The following is a 23,567-nucleotide window of genomic DNA, read 5'->3' as shown; positions in this document are numbered from 1 at the left end:
TTAAAACATTAGTTTTGAAATAAAAATAATGAAAATTTATTTAATTGATATTCAATATTTTGTCTGTGATCGTATACTGAAAATAATTTGAAAACAAAGGGAATAAATAATGGAGAAAGGATAGAAATAAAAGATAAAAATATTGAAATTAACATTTTCAACGTGCCATAAATGAAACATAAAAAAAGAATAGAAATAAAAAATATAATGGAAGAAAAATAGAGATAGCATAAGAATTGACAATTAGAGTTATTAAAAATTCTTTCTAAAAATATTCATGAGATGACGGTTATTTCCAATTCTTATTCTACCTTATCTTGTTTTTGAAAGTGTCTTTGATATTCAAGAGATAGCGCTATCTCTTAATTCTGGTTCTATTTCTATCCTTTTCTCATTATTTTTTGTTCTTTTTTTGTATTTTTCATTTATGGTATTTTGGAGAATGATGCTGATTTCAATATATTTATCTCTATTCTACTATTTTTAATATTTTTATCTTATTCTACTATTTGCTTCATTCATTTATAAATAATTTTTTTTTAAATTTTTTTTCATTTGTTTTAAAAAATGCGCTTAAAAAACGATTTCGATATTTATTTAAATTTATTGCTTTTTAAAATAAAAATAAAAATATATTAAGATGTATAAAAATATATGTTATATGTAAATTTATATAATTTCATTTTTTAAATTACTTTAGAATATATATAATAGGATAAATTATTTTATAAAATATTTATTATATATATAAATATAATTTATAAGAATTAATTTAAATATTATATTAATTTAAGTATAATATAAGTAGTAATAATTAAAATAAATTTCGGATAAAATAGTGAAGATATATTTTGAAGTAGAATATTGAAATCTAAAAATAAAATTTTGATTATTTTACTGAAAAATAAATTAGAATAAATATTATTAATTATAAAATTATTTACTTTTATCACTAGGATCTCGATTTCCACATTGACGGTAATTTAAAGTTCCATTTCTTTTTTTAGGAATATATCCTGGTATATATAAACTGGGTACATCTAAACGTCCAATTGATATAAGTTTATTAAAATCTTGTTCTAAATTGTAAGCAATTGGACCTAAATATAGAATTATAAAATAAATGCATTATTCAATGTACTTATAGAAATTATATATTTTTCATTTACCTTTAAAATGCAATAAAAATTGGATACATGCTCCATTATATAAAACTTTAGTTTTCCTATTATCTATAGATAACATCCAATGTGGAATTCCCATAATTTTTCTTACATCTTCTAAAAATTGTGCCCTATAAAAATATTTGAATAATGAATAAATTCTAAAAATATTTATATCTCGAAATTTTAATATAATAATGAGAAAGATAAAAAAAAAATAGATAAAATATTGGATGAATATGTACTTACGATACAAAACGTGGTGGTTTTCTTATATTTACATATTTTACAATATCGTTATCAGGTTCAATATTAGCACACGCAAATTTGTTACTTCCGAAATTTTCATCAAAAACAATAATAGATCTTCCCATTGCAGATACTGCTCCTGATAATGGAAAATTTGAATCTGTAAAAATTTGTCTTTCCAATCCTATATTAATAGGACCTAATCGACCTGATATGTCTCCTACATAACATCTAAGCGGTAAATCAGGACCGCATTCTTGTTTATATAGATCATCCTGTTAAAAAAATTATTTTTATTAAAATAAAAATTTTATATAAATAGAAATTGTACATAATTTTAATTAATACATTTAAAGGATCAGCTAATTGTGTAAAATAAGGATTCCACACATATCCACCAGCTACACATCTAGTATCCTTTATTTTAACGGCTGCATCTACTCCAACAGGATTTACATATATTGCCCAATTATGATCTTTTGTCTATAATTAAATATTTTAATTTAATTTAGAATTTATTATTAAATTTTTTTCAACTTTCTTAATAAATATTTCAATTAAATTTTATCTACAATATTATTTTTTATATTATAAAATTTATCTATAATTTTATCTTACAATATTACGATCATATTTTCCAGGATGTCGTAAATTTACTTCAATTATTGTTTCGCTTTGACTTCCATCTTGATGAATAAGTTGTGTCTGTAATAATTAATGTTGAATCATATTTTATATTTTACTTGTATTTACATTTCTAATACCATTCTTATATAGCCATATGCAAAACCTTGTGGATGATGAAAAGAAGCAATTGCTCTTAATTCTATGGCTTCAGATGGTGAATATCCTCTTTCTATAGTTGAACAAGCCCATCTCAAAGAAAAAGATTACTTGAAGGTATAAACAAATAAACAAAATAAATAGAAAAAAGTTTAAAAAGTAATTATATTAATATAAAATAAAAAATAATTACCGTAAATTTTTTTCTTTTTTATGAATTACAATGCTTCGACCTAGTATACTTGTTGGTCCAAATAAAGAAAGCATTGTATCATTAAATGTTTTCATATATCTTTTTTTATTCTCTAAAGTCCCAAATTTTCCACTAAGATCACCCATTTCATATTGATCATTTGTTCCTTCTTCTGGAGATGGTATGTTACTAATATTAACATTTAATGGATTCCAATGTCCATACAAGGATGTACTTTCACATGGAAATTCTAAATCTTGTTCAATTGGAGTCTAAAATATATAAACTTTTATTAAAATAAATAGAAAAGAGATTCTACTTTTATTAGTATTACCATATGTATATGATATCCACTCATTTTTCCATCTAATCCATCAAGATTTACTTCTAGATTTGTAACATCATATTCATTTTGCTGTATAAATTGTAATTTTCCTTTCAATAAAATAAATTCTCCATTTCCAAACCAATCTTTTACTATAGCTTTGCGACGATATGTTTCACTAATTCTATATAAAAATATTGATATCTTAGTTATGTTAGTAAAAAAATTTAATATTAAAAATATTTTTGATTAAATTTTTTTTTTATATTTTATATTTTACATAGAATTACATTGAACATGCTAATCTTTCTCCTCTTGCACGAGGTCCATTATCATCATAAATCACTAAACTTTTACCCAATATATTATTAGGACCTGATAAAGCTAGCATTGTATCTGTGAAGAGTTTTCGACTTATAAGAGTTCCATGTAATTTTTTACCAGCAATATCAATTGTATTATGTCTTATAAAATCTCCTACACGACATAATGATGTTTCTAACATTGAACAATACTCAGTATGATCTGAATTCCATTCTACCTAATAAATTGAAATGATATTTTTAAAAATATAATATTATAAATAGAGAAAAATGTTAATATAAATAATTAGTATTATAATTGATTAATTACTATACTTTATAAGGATTATAAGGTTCACCAGTACTTAAACATCTATCCATCCAGCTATAATAATCTTTGCCTGGTGGATTATCATGAATCATCCATCTAAATAATATCGATGGATTAATTGAATTATTAAATTATTTAAATTATAGTTAAATTAAACATTTTTGTTATAAAGATTTTTAATAATAAATACATTAAAATATCACACCTATGATGTCCTGAATTATTTAAAGTATTACCATCTGCATGAATTAAATTTTCAATTATAATAGTAGTATCCATTTGAGGTTCATTTTTTGGCTGGCGAAAAATTATTTTTCCAACAATTGGATATCTATATATTACTTGTGCAGTTATTATTGGCATTTCTCCAGTATTATCTGGTAAATAAAGATTTATAGTGCCACAGATCCATGGCATTGTACTTTGATTATCAGTTTCATTATATCTGATTTGAAAAATATGTATTATTATTTATATATTTTATAGAAACTATTTTATAGAAACTATTTTGAAAAATTTATATTTTATAACTATATAAATAAGAATAAAAATAAAATAAAAACTGTTTAAATAAAAGTTAAAATGAAAAAAAAAGAAGAAAATTTGTATAGAAATGATAAGTACTTATGAAGAACAAGGCCTCGATGAATTACACTATACATTCCTGAAAGTGGAAGATATGTATCCCAATAAATTCCATTAAGTTTAGCACTTCCTGGTAAAATATCATAATGATAGAATCCTTCTTTACGTCCTTGAAGTTTCCCAGAAAGATCACCAATGGCATATTGATCTTGAGTTCCAAATCCTTTATATAATTATTCCATTAATATTTGACCACAATTATTTAAACATATTATATTGAATAAATAAATTGAACTAAAGAAACAATTTAATATGTTTACCTGCAGGTGGCATTGTCATCATATCAATATTATTTGGATTATATATTTGTTTAGTTGTATTACATAATTCAGCAGTAGAACTTGAAATTTTTATTGGATCTGGAGGTAGTTCATGAATACTATATGACTTTATTTTAGTAGCATAGCGTAATCTTGTTTTTAAGTCATTGATTGGTGTTAATGATATATTAATCCATGTTGGATAAAATGGAGTTATTTGAGTTAGTGATATTTCTCCTTTGATACCATGAGAATTAATTAAAGTTCTAAATTGTTCAAATTCAAAATTTAAATTAATATGAAGAGAATATATTTAAATTAATATTAATATGAATATATATAAATAAAAGATATAAAAAAACTTAAATTTTTATAAAATAGTATTAGATAATTGTACTTACTTAGCAAAGATAGGTTTTCTGTAATTAATCTTACTACATGTTAAAAAGGAATTTTCATGTTTTGGATGAAATATGACTAAATATAATTGACGATAGGGTTCAAGCAAATCAATAGGCAGTAGAGATAATTTTGAATCCTTTTCTAAAGTTTTATACCTATTATGATGATTTACAGCTACTTTTATTTTGCCTAAACGTATATCTATATCACCAATTGCTTGACCATTACCCGCATTATTAGGATCAAAGATAGTTTGTAAAATGTTGCAACTTGATTTATCTGATAAATAAGAATAAAATATTTAGTGAAAATATATTATTAGTTTATAAATTATTGAATGATAAATTTATAAGAAAGTTATACCTTTACTGATGTCAAGAATGTCAGTTACATAAATTTTCCAATAATGTTCTGTATAGTTTGTACCTCGTAATTTTTTATTATTAACGTGATATAAATCTACATAAATTAACGTATCACTAATATCATTATCGCCTAACCATCGAAACCAAATACTTCCTGCTATAGTATCGTAAAAACGTACTTCAGCGAATTTTTCTACATTATTTTCTAGTACCTAAAAATTCAGAAAATTATAATTTATATTTCAAAAAGATTATTATCGTTTTAAAAATTACCGTTATTGAAGCACAAATGGTTCTATCTGAATATGCATCTTCAAATATTAAACCTTTGCCCCATAAACCCATTTCTCCAGTTAAACTTATCCCAGAAATTTCTACATATCCCGTTTCATTTCCAGGTATAACAAGTGGTCCAATAAATTCTGTTAAGCTGATGATACTATAAATTTAAAGTTGCAATTTTTAAATGAGATATGTGATTATACATCGAAAATAAATTTTTTTTAAATGTAAAAAATGAGAAAAATACCTTTTTCCAATATATTGTCTATTACATCTATCGTTTATAAGTGTATAATCGACAGGAAATTCAGTAATTGACCAAAACCATTGCTGTTCCGGATATTGCAAAGTTGTTTCGAGTGAAAATCGAATTTTTACTGATGTCTCTGTAGCTTTTTCAAATTGAATTTCTCCATGAAGTCCGCCAGAAGAAATATATGAGACGAGACGTAACGAATATGCAATATTAACTGTAAAAAAATAAATAAACATTTATTAATATGATTTATAATATGAGACACAAAATATGACAAACTTATATTAAGAAATTGGAAAGAATTTTGAAAAAAATTTAATTTTTTTAATAATTATTATTATTATTAAAATATAATGAGAATCGGAATTATTATTATTAATATAACAAAAGATATAATGATTTTACAATTATTTTATTATTATTATTATATTCTCAATTTAATTATTTTACAAATTTTATTTATACTAAAGAGAATAATTATTTTTTTATTATATATAAATAATATATTATATATTCAACAATATGTGAAGAAAAACGTTGTATTATTTCTTTATTCAAATTTTGTTTTTTATATTTAACAATCTCGAATACATATTCTAAAATTTCAAGCAAAATCAAACGATAAAGTTAAATTAATAAAGTTATTAAAATAAAATCAAAAATATATTTTTTTTATATTAATTTTCACTCACCATAATTTAACAAGAAAAACCACCACATTTTGTTCTACTGTAAAATAGTATTTAAAAGCATTTTTAAAAATAATTTGAGTTTTAACTTTTGTTTTAATACAAATAATTTGTGATCTAAACTATACTACGTCAGGCAGTTACCTTGTAATGAAAACCAGTCAAGGCACGTTGTCTTTACTTTCTTATTTCTTTGAACGATATGGTGGGAGTACCGTGAAGGCGAAAAATGGTACACAACTTTCCCATTGAGGAAGTACATGAAATCATAGGTTATAAAAATACTTGACGAAAAAATTATTATATATTGCATATTGTACATTAATAAACTAACAATTTGTTTATTTATAAAATAATTGAAGTAGAAATATATATTTACTTAATTTTCTTCTCTTAAATATATGCTTAGCAAATAAAGTTTTATAATAATTTATTGTATAGTGTATATTTTTTTAAAATTGATTATAGAATAATTTTTTAATAAAATGGTATTATAGATATGTTTTATATTTTATTATTTTTATATTTTTATTTTTATATTATGCGTTATTCTTATTAAATAAAATTATTTTTCTTAATCGATTTCTTGGATCAATTTGAGTATAGATATATTAGAATTAAATAATTGAAAATTAATATATTTTTATCATTTTAAAATTATAATTATAATAATAAAATATTAAGAAATTTTAAACTTTTTGAAAATGAAAATATTCATATAAAATAATTCAAAAATTAATAATTTATTTAGATGAATATAGTTGATGAAAATGATTAAATTTTATTAATAATGAAAGAGAATAATATATTAAATAAATGATGAAAATAAGCGAGTTTTGTTGTGAAAATGATCACGCTGTATAATGATTTTAAGTCAGATTTTATTATTAAGTCGAGCCATGTAAATAATTAACGATTCTATTGTAGTTTATTATTAGAAATAGATATACAGATATTTTTTTAAGCGATAGACAAATATTGCTCTTTTTAAATAATTAATAATCAATTTTTTGCTAATGATATTCCTCTTTTTATTTTATTTGCTACTTGATTTTTTATTTACTATTTTCTATTTGTTAATATTTAAGAAATTTTTTTTTATTTATTTCCTTCATCACGAAAAAATTTTTGATGAATGATATAATTATAATTATTCAATAGTATATTAATTATACAAATTTATATTATTATGAACATATCTTGAAATATATTAAAATATTTAGAATTTTACTTTATTTATTAAATATTTAATTTATTTTAGATATATTATACATTTTCGTACATAATTTTTCTTGAATACATAAATGTTATTAATATATTTATGCAATATTATTTTAATTAATTAACGTCGTATGTATTAAGTTCAAAAATTATTATAATTATTAATATTTTTGAAATATATAAAAAAGAAAAATGATAAAACACATTGAAAATTTGATAAGGTATGCAGAATACGCTAATGTTTTCTGATCTCAAATATCGGTCAGATATTTTTAGTAACCACGTGTTTTGATCATTCCGGTGCATAAACCGGAAATTTATATTACATTTGAAAAATACTCGACTATTAAACATTTTATTTTTTAATATTAAATGTGATAATTTTTTTTTAGAAAATCATTAGAAAATCATATTTACTTAATACATTTCAACAAATTGTATTTTTTCACAATTTTTGCTATACTTTTCTAATATAATAAATTAAATTATTAGGTTTGTAATTCACGGTAAAAAATAAACTTTACAACATCTAATTTTGTTAAACGAAATTTTATTTTTAGACAATTGTAAAAAAATTCTTTTTCATCAATGCAAAAAGACAAAAACAATAATATTAACAAAAATTAAACAATATGATTGATATTATTGTATCACATTCATATTTTTTTAACGCCAAGAAATTATTCATTATCTTTTTTACTGCAAAATTTTTTAAATAGTAAAAAAAAATAATAATTGAAACTACGAATTATATAAATTAATATTAAATTTTTCTTTAATTAAAACAATATAAGAAATTTATTGAATTAAAAAAAAATTTTCAACTGAAATTAGACTTTTAAAAATGAAATTAATTATTATAAGTCGATCCAATAAATAATTTGAATACAATTTTTCGTAAATTTATTACATGCAAGAATTAACGAAAATTAAAACGAATAAAAAAAAAAAATATATATATATATATATATATATATATATATTTTTCTAATTTATCCATCTCCATCTTCGATACAGAAATTACTTAGAAATATCTATTTCCTTAATTTATTTGGAGGACCCATAACGAGGACAACACGAAGAAAACACTAAACGATCAGATAGAAAATTAATAACTTAGAAGGAATTGGAGGACACTTCCGGAACGATGGCCGCAAAATGGTGACGGAAGAAAATTCCTTCCAAGCGTCAGATATCGAGGAAGGCTTTTTAATCGTGCATAATTCCCCTATCCTTGACTCATATACTTTTTTCCTCGAAAAAAGTAAATCCGCGAGAACTGCGAAAAAGGGCCCAGCGGCCTCTTGATGGTTCTTACGATCTCTCGGCAAACTGTTTTAGTCGAAACGTTGAAAGGGTTGCTATTTTGAGGTGGCTCGCACTAAATATGGTCAGATAGGCGTTGGCGTTGTACCCGGGCAAGGCACCCCTGCTCAAGCAACGGTGACGTAGTGGGGGAGATGAAGCAAAGTTACTTAGACAAGTTCACTTCTATGATTCGGACAGTTGGTTCGTTCTGACCATCTCGCACCATCCTCTTACAAACCAACTGTAGACATGGTAAGTAATCGAGTACATATCGTGATTTTGGTTGATAAAAATCGGTTTTCGGGAAAAATATTCGGGAAAATTGCCTGTTGTCCTGCCGTTGAATCTTTTTTTTTTTTTTTTATTTTTTTCTCCCTCTAAAAAAAAGTGGGGATATCACAGAGAAATACGTTACGCATCGTATACGTGACTAGTGGTGGAAACATGTTCGACTTGTTTGCAAAAGGGTAAATTTTTCTGGAAATTAGATGAATCGTATATTGTAAACTGTGTCTGGAATTGTATATATATATATATGTGAATGGTATTCATCAGAGTGCAAAATTTGCACGAAATATACAATATTTTGTGTTTTAATGAAGTGTAAACAGTGATCTTTAATTAGATTTTTGGCCGTTTCCATTTTTTAATTGGATATTATATTTATTATTTGTTTTCTTTCATTCCATTGTGTGTTGTTCCATTTGTTTGTCCGCGCAGCTTTGGATTTTAATCCTTATAACTGGAATCAAATTTTTGACTTTGGATTTCAATTATTATTTTTCGATAATAAAATCGTAACTTTAGAACCTTAAATCAATAGGAATTATGCCATATATTTAATGGCGATACACCATTGGATTTGAAAATCTTTCAATGAATAGACAAACAAATTTTAAGTTTAATCTTAATAAAAATTTCTAATATTCGATTCTTGATACAGTTCATATTCGAATACAATTTAGTTTAATTATACATGTAGTTAGTTATATGATTTCTTTTGTTTATTTCTTTTTTTTTTTTTACACGCTATGAATTATATCGAGTTTACTTTGTTTTATAAGATCTATAGTTGTTTATTTGTTAGATATATATTATAAAAATAAGAAAATTACGTAACTGCATAGTAATTCGAGAGGCTGTACGGGATAAAAGGTCTATATTTGTCTTGGCTTATTTTCAACTATACTATGGATGATAGAACGACCCTATTTTTAACTCTTATGAGCAACGCCTTCCGAATTTTCTTTGATGTTATTCAAGCTAGCTCACTCTTGGCAAAATATTGGATAATAATTGGAATACTTTTGTTATATAATTTCAATTATAATTTCATTTATCTGAGATTAAAATGTGTACCGTTCCATTTACAAACAATTCGTAAATTAAATATTTTAAACCGACTTATTCTTTTATCTTTTTATTTTATATATTCTGAAAAATTGCAATATTTATAATTATCGATTTATAATATATATGATTTATGAACTTTGCATAAACACGTGTTGTAAACATGATATAATGTATTAATTAAAAAGACACAAAAAAATAAAGTATTTTTCTTTTTTTTTTTACAAATATTTTTTGATTTGCACGCGTTGAACGGAATGGAGAAATTAAACTTAAATATATTACAATAAATTTTTGAAGAAATTTGATAAATTTTCATTTTTCTTCTCTCAGAAGAAATTCAAATAATGTTGACTCGAATGATACACGAAATCACGATGAATTTTAGGCGGATAAAGAGAAGAAGAAGAAGACTAAAAAGAAGGAGGAGGCAGCGCCAGCACCTCCTCCACCAGAACCGGAACCGGAACCGGAAAAGCCACCAACTCCAGCGCCAAGCACACCCAAAGAATCTGGCTCAACTCGAGCAAGTAGTCGGGGTAGCCGCAAAGCTAAACGCGCTGGATCCAGCGTGTTTTCTATGTTTACTCAGAAACAAGTTGCCGAATTTAAAGAGGTAGATCGAAATTTTAGCACGAATAATTATTACAGACTCTAAAACCTAATTTTCAAATTCATAAAAATCTTAAATTCGAAGCTCGGAATACTTTTTTTTCTTTCTTCTTTTTTTATCTTGCAATTTTGACTTTTTTCTAATTCATTATAGAACAAAAATTATTATATTGATAATTAAAAGTCGAGTTAAAAGTTTGAACACAATCTCAATTGGATTATTCGTTATTTATTTTAGAATCATGAATAATAAAATATTTTACAATATGTTTACAATAGGCTTTGATCGCTAATTTTTATTCACTGTGAACGCACGAGAAATTGATCAGCTGTATAATAAAGAATAACATTTGATTGCTTACGTTCACCAGGCATTCCAGCTTATGGATCAAGACAAGGATGGTATAATTGGAAAGAACGATCTTCGTGCCACTTTTGACAATGTTGGCCGTCTGGTCACTGATAAAGAGCTTGACGATATGCTAAACGAAGCTCCTGCTCCTATCAACTTTACTCAGTTATTGAATCTCTTTGCATCTCGCATGTCGGGATCAGGTATACAATATACATATATATATATATATTCATAAGAAGATATGTGATCACCTCTTATACGATATTTTTTCCTAATTCAGTTGAATAATCTAGAGATTGGCTTCCTTTGATTTATCCAATATTTTAATAATACTATTCTTTCTTGTTCTCAGGTCAGGATGACGATGAAACTGTAATCGCTGCCTTCAGTACCTTTGATGTCAATGGTAAAATTGATGGTGAAAGGTGAGTGATGAGAATTATTCTTATTGTAATTAAAGTACTTTTACTTTTCCTTATTTCCACCACAATGCACACTTATAATTCTCCATATTCCAAAATATCCAAAATATGTTAATATAAATTTGTTAAATTTAGAAAATATGATGAGAAAAATTGGTATAAACGCTGTTATAAGCAATTTAAGATCGCGCTAAACGAAGCGAGACGAAGATAAAGTCTCATTTTACCGCCATCTGGTGTAAAAATAAATAAATAAATTTGCGCTACATTCTTTCAAATAATTTATACATTAGTTTAAAAAAATATTTGTATCATCTTTGAAAAAAAAAAAAAAAGAGATCGAACAAATTTACTGATATTTTTATTCGATCTTCAATTTTAATCAATATTTTTGACAAACAATTCGAGCACGTTCTTACAAAAATTAAAAATCCCTTTTCCTCCATAGATTGAGGCACGCCTTGATGACGTATGGTGACAAATTTACCGCGAAGGAGGTCGACGATGCGTATGATAATATGTACATTGATGATAAGGGATTTATCGACACGCAAAGTCTTATTGCAATGTTGACTGGACAGGAGGAAGATGAGGAATAAATTTAAGTGACTCTCAGCATTAAAAAAACTTCTGTTAAAATTCTGTTCATTGAAAACGAAGTCTCGTGTTAGCGTCAGGCCCGCTTGATCCAATTTCCAAGTGACGAAAAATCGATTTTTTAGAAGTAAAAATATATACGCTTTTTATAAATATTTTCTTCTCATTTGTTTCTCGATGATTTTGATTCGCAATGATTGTAAGAAATGGATAGATGAATGAATAGATTCTTGGAAGTGGAAACAGCGCGTCTGCCGAAAATCGAGGCTTTGAAATCTCCATATTATTGTTCATATAATAAAATTATTTTAAAACTTTACAATGATTCTTGTTCTAATTTTGATCCGTATACATATATATATACGTATTATTTCAATATTATTATGCATCTTTTCCTTCCAAAATTCTACAAAACAAAAATTCTGATAACATTAAATAAGAAAGAATGTTTTTGTTGTGTGATTCATTTAGAGAATAATCGAACAAGATATTTTTGTATCAGTGGTATCAGTTATTATGTTTCTTGCATTTTGTATTATTTATATATATATATATATATAAAACAATAAAACAATGTTTAACAATAATACACATTGAATAAAACATAATTACTTCGAATATGAAAATTTCTGATCGCAGAGAATGATATTCTATTTAATTTTCTTTTTTTTAAATTTTATCATTTATTTTTCTTTTCTTTTCAGTGTGTAAGATGCAATATATCGTATGTTATGCAATAATGTGACATAATTTAAAATTAAACTTTTAATTGTGATTACATAATTTTCTGAAAGCCTCTCTGGTTTAAAATTGGCAAAATGTCAAATTATGTGCTGATGATGGTCAACTACTGTAATTTATAATTAATCATTAGTATAAGGATTCCTTTGAAAGATTCCTAGAGGATTCTAGAAGAAAGTGAACGCAAAAATATCGGTTGAAACTTATTCGTTAAGTTATAAGCAATTTCAGAGGAAGAAAGATAGAGATAAAGAGTCACACCTTCTCATTTTTATTCAAAGCAGACTTAAGTAAGCTTCAATCGACATTTTTGTATATCAATTTTCACGTTTTAATTTTTGGAATTGATCTTCGAAAAATTCACAATATAGTATTTGAACAACTTTTGTATTGCAATAAAGTACTTATTATTATATTATAATAAAATAATCGATATTTGCTCTGTGTGCTTATTTATTTTATAAAGATATAGAATATTATATTTTATTTTAACATGGTGTCTTACTTAACACGAAGTAAGTGAAATACAATAATATAAAAATTTTGCTTTGCAAGATAGACAGGTATAATAATTTAAAAAATAATAAAAAAATAATTTTAAAATGTATTGCTAGACAAGTTTGAATTAATTTGTTAATTAATGAAATTTACTTACTTAAAAACTTGCTTGTAAGTTTTAAATCAGTCCGTTATACGTTATTGTCGTTATAATATAATAATATACAATTGATTAAAATTATTTCTTGTTTTTTTTTTTTTTTTTTTTGTTTAATCATTCCTGTTTTCTCGTTTAAACGATTTGTATAACAGAACATTTCGTGAACTCGCATAATTGAAAACTGGAGCAATTATGTGTCTATTGCATCTACTGTTCGTTGTTTCAACAAAGTGAAATACGACATTGTGGTACTCATGATCTGCAATGTGAAAGTAACAAAATATTATATTATAGAAATTGTGATAAAAATTGCAGTAAAAAAAAAAAAAAAGAATAAAAGAAAAATTAAAATAAATTTCAACATTCTATGCCAAAAATAAATTATCTTGCTTTCAGATATCTCGAGAATTCTTGAAATTTAAAATTCTCGAAACCCAAAATATTTATCATTCTCGTTAAAACTTCTTTTGACAAATTTTTATTTTTTAAATTCACGGTTAAATAAACTGAAATTAAAACAGTAGTAACATAAAATAAATCCAAAAAGTCCAAATATTATAATCAATCATTCAATTATTTCATCATGAAGAAATTTGGAAAATTTGTTTCTAACAGATTCACAATTTTTTTCTGAAAATAAGAATCGATTAAAAATAAATTTTCCAAATTTTCTCGTGAAAAGTAATAATCACTTTGGTGTAAGTCTCAAGGGATATAGGAAAGAAACCACACGCAGTCAGACAACAGGCTCGTCTTGACCTCATGACGACAATTTGCAAATCTTTTCGCAACATTTTCCCAAACTTATCCATCGGTAGATCTATCCATGGTGAAGTGTACGCGGCCGAAGCTATTTCCGCGCTTTCTTGCGTTATGCAATCACAACTGTACGTGAACATCCACAACTGGCACATACCGGCGAATAGATAAGATATGAAGGACACGCGATAAGAAGTGGTGAGATCTGCCTGTACGACAAATTATTAATTAAAAATAAAGTTTTCTTTCGTGGCTAGTATTTGTCTGCAAAACGAATAATTAAGCCAACTAACCAAGATCACTTGGTATCCAAGGAAACAGAATAATATACTGAACATTAATATTTGCCCGACCACGATTATCGTGAATATCTGTTCGAGGGTTTCGCAGAAGTCGAGGAGAGCTTGATGCTGTTGAATGTAATTTTTAAACGCGTTGTAACATTCGTCTGAAGGATATTTAGACGAGTCGAGGTTTTCCTTCTTTTTTAAAATTGGCGCATTGGCTATTCTGTATTGTAATATGCGAAACTGGCAGGCTACGTTCAGGCACAAGATGCAAAATATATTGTCGAAGCAAAAATAACAACTGCCAGCCTGGTTTAAAGCAGCGATCTGTCCAAACGCGAGAAAAATTATTTTTCACGAAGGGGTCAATTGGAATTAAGTGTACAAATAGAATGAGACTTTCAAGTTTGAAGTATGAATGTGTTAAGTTAATTCAAATTAAAATACAGAAATTTTTGTGTCGACGGGACAGCATAGGGGAAAATGATTAATACCTGTATCGTGTATGCAATTTCATAATACGGTGAAATAGACAATGGCAGGTCCAGATACATATTAAATATAAGTATCCTATCTGTTTCGTTTCTCCCAATATTTGCTGAAATAATTATTTATATTAATATTTGAAATACGTACTCAATTGTAAATGAATTAATATAGTAGAGCGTCAATTATCCAAATCTTTATTCTTCAGATAATTATATTATATGATTTTTCATTTTATATTGATTCATTTTGAGATGTATAATTTGACAATGTAAGAAAGAATTAAATGTTAAATCAAATTGGATGAACTTACTCAACAATGGTCTGAACATATACATGAAAATCGAAGATAGGGAAGAAAATGTGAGAATACAGACGAAATACGCGGTTGTTTTCTTCGTGTCTTTCACGATTAAGTTTTCTTCTTCGTCGTAGTCGTAATGCCAGAAATTTTTCTGCATGTACGCCATTAAACCAAGAAACTTCTTCTGATGTATGAATAGGCTGAAAATTTTGAAGAAATCCATGACGAGTCCCAAGCCATCGCATGCGATGTAAGTACAGGCCTATAACAGTGCAGTGTTATATTATTGATTCAAAATATAGGATAGAAGAAATTACAAAGTGCTTTCGATTGAATATCTTGGAGCAAGTAAAACGTTACGCGTCGAGAAGAACGTTAAAGAAAATTAAAAGAAAAAAAGAAACTGCGTATAAAATTATTGACTTAATTCTAATGAATTTTTCAAATTTGAAACTGTCTTTGATTTGCACTCGAATTTTACGAAAAGTTTACGCAATTTATTAATTTATTGTTGTTTCATTAATTTTGTAAAAAAATATATATATAATATCTTCTCTGCAGCAAAGATAAAAATATATACTTTTTTAAATTATCTAAAAAAATATCATATAATTCGGAACGATATAATAATTTAGAACTATATAAAAAAGATTTATATAACTTTGACAAGCTTACGCTAAAGTCTCCCCAATTGAAATAAAGCCCTCTTATTTGAACCCATGCAGAGAAGGTGATCGCAAGTATAGTATACACGACCACGCCAATTCTGAAGCACTCTTCCAGGCGGCTGGTTGTTAACCAAAAGCCAACGACCCTTAGATAGAAAGATGCCACGGTAAAAGCAAGGTCTTTACGATATTTCAAATTCATACTTGATCTTCGAGCGATCGGATTGTACGGCCAGGGATTTATAGGGAGAGCGTTCTATCAATTATCGAAAAGTTTCAGAACCGATTGTTTCGACCTACCATCCCTTTGATCTCCAAATATACTTTCATTCGCGTATACTCGACTTTAATGATATTCGTGAATTGCCACGAAGAAAATGTATTGTAACATATCTATTCGCGAATCCTATTCGACATTTCCACGGTAATTTTAGCCGTAATGTATATGATCGGTGAGTTATGCATGATTTAGGATGCGTTGCAAAACTCTTCGTGGAACTGTGGGAGGCAATCGAATGTAACAGAAAGTTCTGGATAGAACTATGTTGACGTTATACGAGGGAAGAAGAGATACTGATCTGTGAGATAGAGACGTGTATATGATATATTTAATTCGGTACAAGTGCATTCGACGAAGGTAGAAAATAAAAATGAATTTTCAAGCAAAAACGTTGAGGTAGAAGAAGGTATTTTTGAAGGTATTCTTGATTTATTATTTAATATCATGCGTCATCTTGTTTCGTGTAATCGGAAATAACGTTTTCTCTTTCTTTATAAATTTTCTTCGGGACGATCATCTGATTTGAATTTAATTGGAAATTTATAAAATGGCGTAACATTGATGTATACAATATTGTTTTGTACGGAAAGAATATACATAATATATCGAAGGAAGAGTGATAGAATATATAATATTAAAAATTGATAAATTTTTATTGCTACAAAACTATATCTCTGTTATTGGTGTTAAACATAGAACAAATACAAGGATTTGATTCATGTACAACATGCACTATTGAAATATTAAGAATGTGCCTCTGAATGTTGTTTCAATAGCGTAAAATATGATGCAGCAGTACTTAAAACCTGTAACAAATGAGACACACGTTTTTCTCTTTCCTAACATTTCTATTATATCGAATAAAATATTTTATATCACGATTTTTTAAAAAAGTTTTAAATTTGTTTTTTCATTGTACATACAAAATTTTTAAAATAAAATAATATTTGTATTATAAAATATATTCCAGTTCTACTTACACTAGTGTACGTTTCCAAGGACACGACAAAGAATCCTCTACCTGTCAAGCAACAAGGTGTACCAGACCTCATAATAACGAGTATCAAATCTTTTTTCATCATTCTTCCGCTTGTGGTCATTGGTATCATTGGCCATGGTCCTCTATTCGCTGCCGTGGCTATGCTCGAGCTCTCTCGTATGATACAGTCGCAACTGTAAGTGAACATCAGCAATTGGCATAAGCATACCGTAATGTGAAGGCCGAAGATCAAACGTGTTGTGGTAGATGTGTCTGCCTGAAAGAAGTCACACATGATGTAAGAATGTAATGTTTGAACTTTTTTCTTTTTTAAATTAATACAATCGTAACTTTTTTGAAAGATTTTAGGGATCAGAATGGACACAAAAGTTTACATAAAAGTAAAACAATTCAAGTGAGATCGTTCTATCTTCTATTTGCTTCTCGCTTGAACTTGAAATCAGGTTCAATCGATATCTTCGTATTTATTTATAGAGTTCGATTCGTTTTTTTTCAATATTTAGCGAGTTAAAAATATGAATCAAATATTAGAAAGCAGAAAAATTAATCGATGATAAAAATTATAAAATGTATTATTAAATTGGTGGTTCATATTAATATAATATATACTAACCATGAGTACCAGATATCCATCGAGACAAATTAACAAGCTGAACATCAAAACTTGCTCTAGGACAATCAAATTGAATACCTCTTCAAGTTTTCTGCAATACGCTATAAGGGCTTGGTGTTGGCGAATACACTTCTTAAAAATGGCATAACATTTACTTGCAAAGTAGGACGAGTCCATAATTAATTTCTCCCTTTTCTCTTCCTTTTCAATTATCAAATCCGTTATGTTGGAAATTCTATGTTGCAACACTTGAAATTGTCCGGCCACGTGCAAATTCATAATGCACAAAAAATTGTCGAAACAGAAGTAACTCACCCCAATGTGATATAAGGATATCACCTATGAAAATTCTTTTTTCTTTTAATATTTTTTGAAATATCAGGAAATTATTCTATTGGATACGAACAAGTACGAAGAAAAATCTTAATTAATCGTTCATGTTTTATTATCAATGATTTTTACCAATTTCGTAACACGATAATATGAAGATGAAGTTACAATACCTCTAAAACGAACGTAATTTCATAGTATGGAGTTATAGTTAGTGGTAAGTCAATCCATATGTTGAACGGAAGCGCTCTGTCTGATTCGTTTCTTCCAATATTAGCTGAAATATAAGTAATGTAACAATATTTTGTTTTTTAATTATTACATTTACATTTATACAATTTTTAAAAATTAAGTATATATTACAAGCTTAATAAATCGTCTTTCTGACTTGCGAAAAATTTTATTTTTCGATAATTGCAAAGCTGAAGTCAAATTCAATGCGATTATTATTACTATTAAAATAAGAATAATAATAAAAAAAAAAATTTACGAAATTGTCAAATTGCAAAAATAATAAGAGAAATTCGAAATTTTTTAATTTTTGAAAAATTTCTGACGATCCATCTTTTATTGAATTTTAACTTACCAACAAGTGGATTAATAATGTAAGAAACAACGGTGGCCAGAGTGGTGAAAGTCAAAGAACAAGTGAAGAACGTGCATTTCCGTTTACAGTTGAGCACAATGTTTCGTTCGTAATCATCGTAATCTCCGTGCAAAAATTTTCTTTGTAGATACAAAATCAAATAAAAAAAATCTTTCCTATGCACAATCAGAGTGATTAGTTTCAAAAGGGGTGCGGCTATCGATAGCATATTGCACATAGAAAAGATACATTCCTATAAAAAGAAAGAGAGAGTGAGATTGTTGAAAATGACCAGTAGAATTCTTAATATAAATTGCATTGAATCAAAATTTTATTCGAGAAATATTCATAAAAAATATTAAAAAAAATATTCTCAATTTTTCAAATATATTGCAAATTGTTTTTTTTTTTTTTCATTTTTCTTAACGTATCGAAGCACAATTACAATACAATAAACAACACAATTAATAGAATACACTACTTAAACGTGTGTGTGATATTTTATAAAAATTTGTAAATTCCATTTCAACAAGTAACAGAAGTAGTGAATACTTACAGAAAAATCGCCCCACGAATAATACATATCCGTAATTTGTAACCACAGTCCAAAAAGAAGCGCGATGATGCTGTACACGATCGTCACGTTTCTCACACATTTCTCCGATCGGCCATTCGCCATCCATATTCCCATGAGTTTAATGAAAATCGACGACAAGTTGATTGAAAAATCGTCCTTTTCCATTTCGATGCCTCTGACAATCGAGTAAAAACGACTGGAATATCTTCTCTCAGATATTGAACTCAACACGCTTGTACAAGGTTTGTGCATCGATTGTTACTTCTACTACCGTGTTTCTTCAGTTCAGCTTTGATCTAACGTGTATCCTTTAGTTACAGATCGCCTACTTTCTATTTACTTTATATCGATACGATGAAAGAAGGCAAGAAGGAAAAAAGGAAAAGAAAAAAAAAAAGAAAGAAAAGAGAGAAGATGACAAAGAACTCGCGATTCTCAAGAGAAATGGTGCTCGAGGAGCGGATGAATTAAGCGTAGATCGAATCTAACCTATTGATGTGTTATGCATGATTCTTGGATGGACTTCTCTGTGAAATCGAAGCGGTGTTAGCAGCTGTCGTTCTGGTCACAGAGAAATTTCAGCATGTTAAATGAGTGAGTTGTGATAGTGAGTTTGTAATTTATTTTTGAATTTGTAAAAAAGTGGTGAAGAAAAGGTTTGGAAGAAAAAATTGAAGAATTGCGAGGAAAAGGAAGAATATTAATTTGTGCGATGAGATTAAATAAAGCGAATTAATTTGTTTAACTCGATGAAAAATTTATTTAATCATTATTATTCGTGCTATTTTTAAACAAACACTTTTGATGAAATGTTATAAATTTATGTATAAACGAATTTTCTTGGAATTATTTGTTTAAATAGCATTCGATCTCGTATCTCGTTTTAAAAACATAAAAATACATGTAAAAAAAAAAAACATGTATATTCGATATCTAATCAACACGTGGATTAACATACGTGGATGTGTAATGAAATTTTTGAAAAAAAAAAAAAAAAAAACACGAGGAAACTTCATTTTATCATTGTTCGATCGTATGAGCAATTACCTATGTATTTTCTATTTCTATGGTTCGTTGTTTTAGTATAGTGAAATATGACATAGCTGTACTCATGATCTGCAATGTGAAATCAATGAAAAATTTCAGTAAGTATTTTAATTAAAATTTCTTGACGACGAGATTATTCGTTTAAAAAAAAAAAAAAATCATCAATATCGAAAAATTTTTGAATTTTTTTTTTTTCTATTTAATCTTAAACAAATATTTAACATTTTAAGATAATTCATTTTTAAAAAACGGATGATTTGTCGCATCCAGGGTTTATTGAAAAAGAAATTCGAAAAAAGGATTAACTTTTTTGATAATATCGTAAACAATTACCTTCGTATAAGTTTCAAGAGATATAGCAAAGAAGCCACAACCTGTCAGAGAACAAGCACGTCTAGATCTCACGACAACGAATTGCAAATCTTTTCGTATCATTTTTCCAAATTTATCCATTGGTATACGCGTCCATGGTATGGAATATACAGCCGAGGCAACATTCACGCTTTCCCGTGTCATGCAATCACAACTGTAGGTAAACATCCACAGTTGACACATGTTGGTTATTAAGAAACACAGGAAGGAAATTCGCCACGAAAAGGTCAAATTCACCTGTGTCACCGAGATATTATTAATATTAATAATTAAATAAATTAAATAATAGTACAATTTTTTAGGTGTAATAAAATTCTTCTCTATAAAAACAGAGAATATTTCATTTATGGTATTAGTGAGAATTTTCTTGAGGATATAAATATACAATGTGAAACAGGAAGGAATAAAAAGTGTAACAAAAGTTTTTCTCGTAAATAAAATGTGTTAACAGCGCCTAGAAAATTATTTAGAAGAAGGATATTAAATTTGAATTGGAAAAATTGTAAAAATTTTCAATAGAAGAGAAAGTTATAATAATAGCTAACCAAAAGCACTTGATATCCGACGAAACAAATCAACGTGCTAAATATTAGAACTTGTCCAAGTGTAATTATTGTAAATATTTCTTCGAGTGTGATGGAAAATTGGATCAGAGCTTGATGCTGTCGAATGCAATTTTTTAATATGGCGTAACATCTGCCCGAAGAATCCATGTTTTCCTCATTATCGACTTCTTCTTTATTTTCTACACTCGACAAATTGACTAACCTATATTGTAATATACGAAACTGGCTAGCCAAGTGTAGACACATGATGCAAAACATATTGTCGACACAAAGATAACATATTCCAACTTGATACAAACACAAAGCCTATGTGCACGTAAGAAATCATTCATTAGTAAAACTTTGAATAAAATTTGACGTAGAATTCTTCATTTAATTTAAAAAAGAAAATGTAGTATGATCATCTATTAGATCTATTAGATCAATGGATTCATCAAGTGATTTTGTTGCAGTCCAAATGTCAATTTTAAATTGATTGTAATTCAATAATTTAAGGTATAAATTTTCTTAAATTTAAATATCAAAAAATTGCAGAAATTTTTATATTACAATTAAATATATTTATATTAATCGTACACTGGTTAAAATAAAAACGTAACTTTTCTTTAGAAAATGACGAATACCTGTATCACGTAAGTTATTTCAAAATATGGCGACATAGACAATGGCAGATCCAGCCACATATTAAATATAAGCATCCTATCCGATTCATTCTTTCCAATATTTGCTAAAATGAAATTCCAAACGATTCGTTTTCTTATTATTTGTTAAAATAAAGTTGATTAAAAAAGGATTTCCACTTTATAATATAATTATTTACAAATTTCAAATTTTTGTAAGCGGCACAAGTTATACGAAACGTTTGTTCAATCGAATTAAAAATTACTATTTTTTAATCGTGATTTGTTAAACTTACATATCATTGGCATGAACATATAAGAAAAAACCGTGGATTGAGAGAAAAATGAGAAGACGCATACGAAGTAGACACACATTTGTTTCGCATCTGCTATAAGAGAATTTTCATACTGATCGTAATCGAAATGCCAGAAATTTTTCTGCATGTATGCGATCAAACCAAGAAACTTCTTCTTATGTATAAATACGACGAATACTTTTAACAAATCCATTATTAATCCCAAACTATTGCACGCGATGAAAGTGCATACCTAAAATCCGAGGCCAAAGTTGGAAAAATTATTGATTTAAAACGAAAAAGTCATCAAATCATTCATTTCGAAATTATTATCGTCAAAAATAAAGAAATCATAATCTCGAATTTATATTTTCTTAAAAATATGATCGATATTTACAAAAGAAAGAATAATTTCATTCTTTCATCACTGAACTTACACCAAAGTCTCCCCAAGAGAAGTAAAGACCTCTCGTTTGTACCCACATGGAGAAAACGATAGTGATTATACTGTACATCACTGTGACGTTCCCGAGCCATTCTTCGAGGGGACTGCTGGTTAACCAAAAGCCGACGACCCTTAGAAAAAACGTAGCTAAACTGAACGAAACGTCTCTACGATGTTTCAAACTCATACTGGATCTCGAGAGATCCAATCGGATATATTCGCAATTTTATAGGGGGATACATCTATTAATTATCGAAAAATACTTTCAGAGTAATTGCTCTCTCTCTCTCTCTCTCTCTCTTTGATCGTTCTCCATCGATCATTCGTGCACGTTATATTCGTTATATTACAGTGATATTAGCGAGCTGTTTCGTGGCCAAGGGAAGAGAATTGCTATATGTCTTTATTCGCGATCTATTACTTACGTACCTTGATACGTAATGTATGTGATCAATGAGTTATGCATGATTCACGGAACGATATCGTAAATCCTCTGTGAAGTTGAGGTAGGAATGTGGTGGTGGAAAAAGTGGAAGATACGGCCTGAGGAAAATTGTTGAGGTAGCTCGAAAGAGGAAGGTACGTTTTCTGAAAGAGATTAAAATTAACATATATTGAGTGGATGATAAGTTTGTGGATAATGTAATAATCCTTATTGTTAATTGTGAATTTATGAATGGAATTTATAATAGTAAGTAGTGGAGTAAGTTTTTAATTGGAAACTTAGATTTAACTTAGCGAACATGTTAGATGTAACCATTATTATTTTTAATTTAAATAATTTTACACTTAGGGGATTAGAAATTTATCGAGATTCGTTCC

At 27.1% G+C, this 23,567-nt stretch overlaps 5 protein-coding genes and 1 long non-coding RNA gene across 6 annotated transcripts; 2 read left to right on the top strand and 4 right to left on the bottom strand.

The window, feature by feature from the left end:
- Positions 1-584: 584 nt before the first annotated feature.
- Positions 585-13,561, bottom strand: Rsod (superoxide dismutase family protein Rsod). The gene is made up of 20 exons (XM_086911024.1): positions 13,507-13,561; positions 6,249-6,485; positions 5,548-5,770; positions 5,292-5,457; positions 5,017-5,230; positions 4,653-4,932; positions 4,252-4,517; positions 3,971-4,154; positions 3,552-3,791; positions 3,352-3,442; positions 3,004-3,254; positions 2,723-2,897; positions 2,389-2,660; positions 2,177-2,288; positions 2,031-2,117; positions 1,761-1,895; positions 1,413-1,687; positions 1,170-1,294; positions 945-1,100; positions 585-871 (listed from the first exon to the last, which is right to left on the bottom strand). The coding sequence occupies exons 2-20, from the start codon at positions 6,274-6,276 to the stop codon at positions 780-782; spliced, it is 3,372 nt and encodes a 1,123-aa protein (XP_086767150.1). The 5' UTR covers positions 6,277-6,485; positions 13,507-13,561; the 3' UTR covers positions 585-779.
- Positions 8,969-12,429, top strand: Mlc2 (myosin regulatory light chain 2). Its single transcript, XM_012489915.3, has 5 exons — positions 8,969-9,026; positions 10,513-10,740; positions 11,108-11,291; positions 11,444-11,516; positions 11,962-12,429. Exons 1-5 carry the CDS (start codon positions 9,024-9,026, stop codon positions 12,110-12,112), a joined length of 639 nt encoding a protein of 212 aa, XP_012345369.1. The 5' UTR covers positions 8,969-9,023; the 3' UTR covers positions 12,113-12,429.
- LOC100871780 (odorant receptor 13a-like) lies at positions 12,049-16,252 on the bottom strand. Its single transcript, XM_086911204.1, has 6 exons — positions 16,021-16,252; positions 15,355-15,607; positions 15,050-15,153; positions 14,562-14,882; positions 14,202-14,477; positions 12,049-13,768 (listed from the first exon to the last, which is right to left on the bottom strand). Exons 1-6 carry the CDS (start codon positions 16,213-16,215, stop codon positions 13,700-13,702), a joined length of 1,218 nt encoding a protein of 405 aa, XP_086767330.1. The 5' UTR covers positions 16,216-16,252; the 3' UTR covers positions 12,049-13,699.
- A 470-nt stretch (positions 16,253-16,722) lies between these two features.
- LOC147658659 (odorant receptor Or2-like) lies at positions 16,723-19,719 on the bottom strand. Its single transcript, XM_086911078.1, has 6 exons — positions 19,379-19,719; positions 18,823-19,075; positions 18,410-18,513; positions 17,907-18,245; positions 17,274-17,549; positions 16,723-17,099 (listed from the first exon to the last, which is right to left on the bottom strand). Exons 1-6 carry the CDS (start codon positions 19,649-19,651, stop codon positions 17,037-17,039), a joined length of 1,308 nt encoding a protein of 435 aa, XP_086767204.1. The 5' UTR covers positions 19,652-19,719; the 3' UTR covers positions 16,723-17,036.
- On the top strand, positions 19,545-19,832 carry LOC147658658 (uncharacterized). Its single transcript, XR_015293007.1, has 2 exons — positions 19,545-19,641; positions 19,714-19,832. It is a non-coding gene; the product is annotated as an uncharacterized LOC147658658 (long non-coding RNA).
- A 554-nt stretch (positions 19,833-20,386) lies between these two features.
- On the bottom strand, positions 20,387-23,516 carry LOC100872016 (odorant receptor 13a). The gene is made up of 6 exons (XM_012489905.3): positions 22,738-23,516; positions 22,301-22,553; positions 22,008-22,111; positions 21,364-21,690; positions 20,780-21,055; positions 20,387-20,515 (listed from the first exon to the last, which is right to left on the bottom strand). Exons 1-6 carry the CDS (start codon positions 22,930-22,932, stop codon positions 20,447-20,449), a joined length of 1,224 nt encoding a protein of 407 aa, XP_012345359.1. The 5' UTR covers positions 22,933-23,516; the 3' UTR covers positions 20,387-20,446.
- Positions 23,517-23,567: the final 51 nt, after the last annotated feature.

This window comes from Apis florea, unplaced genomic scaffold (genome assembly GCF_048593485.1).
Source record: "Apis florea isolate Af1SG1 unplaced genomic scaffold, ASM4859348v1 contig_1789_pilon, whole genome shotgun sequence".
NCBI lineage: Eukaryota > Metazoa > Arthropoda > Insecta > Hymenoptera > Apidae > Apis > Apis florea.
Note: the sequence above shows the minus strand (reverse complement) of the source record. Positions and strands in the feature narration are given on the sequence as shown.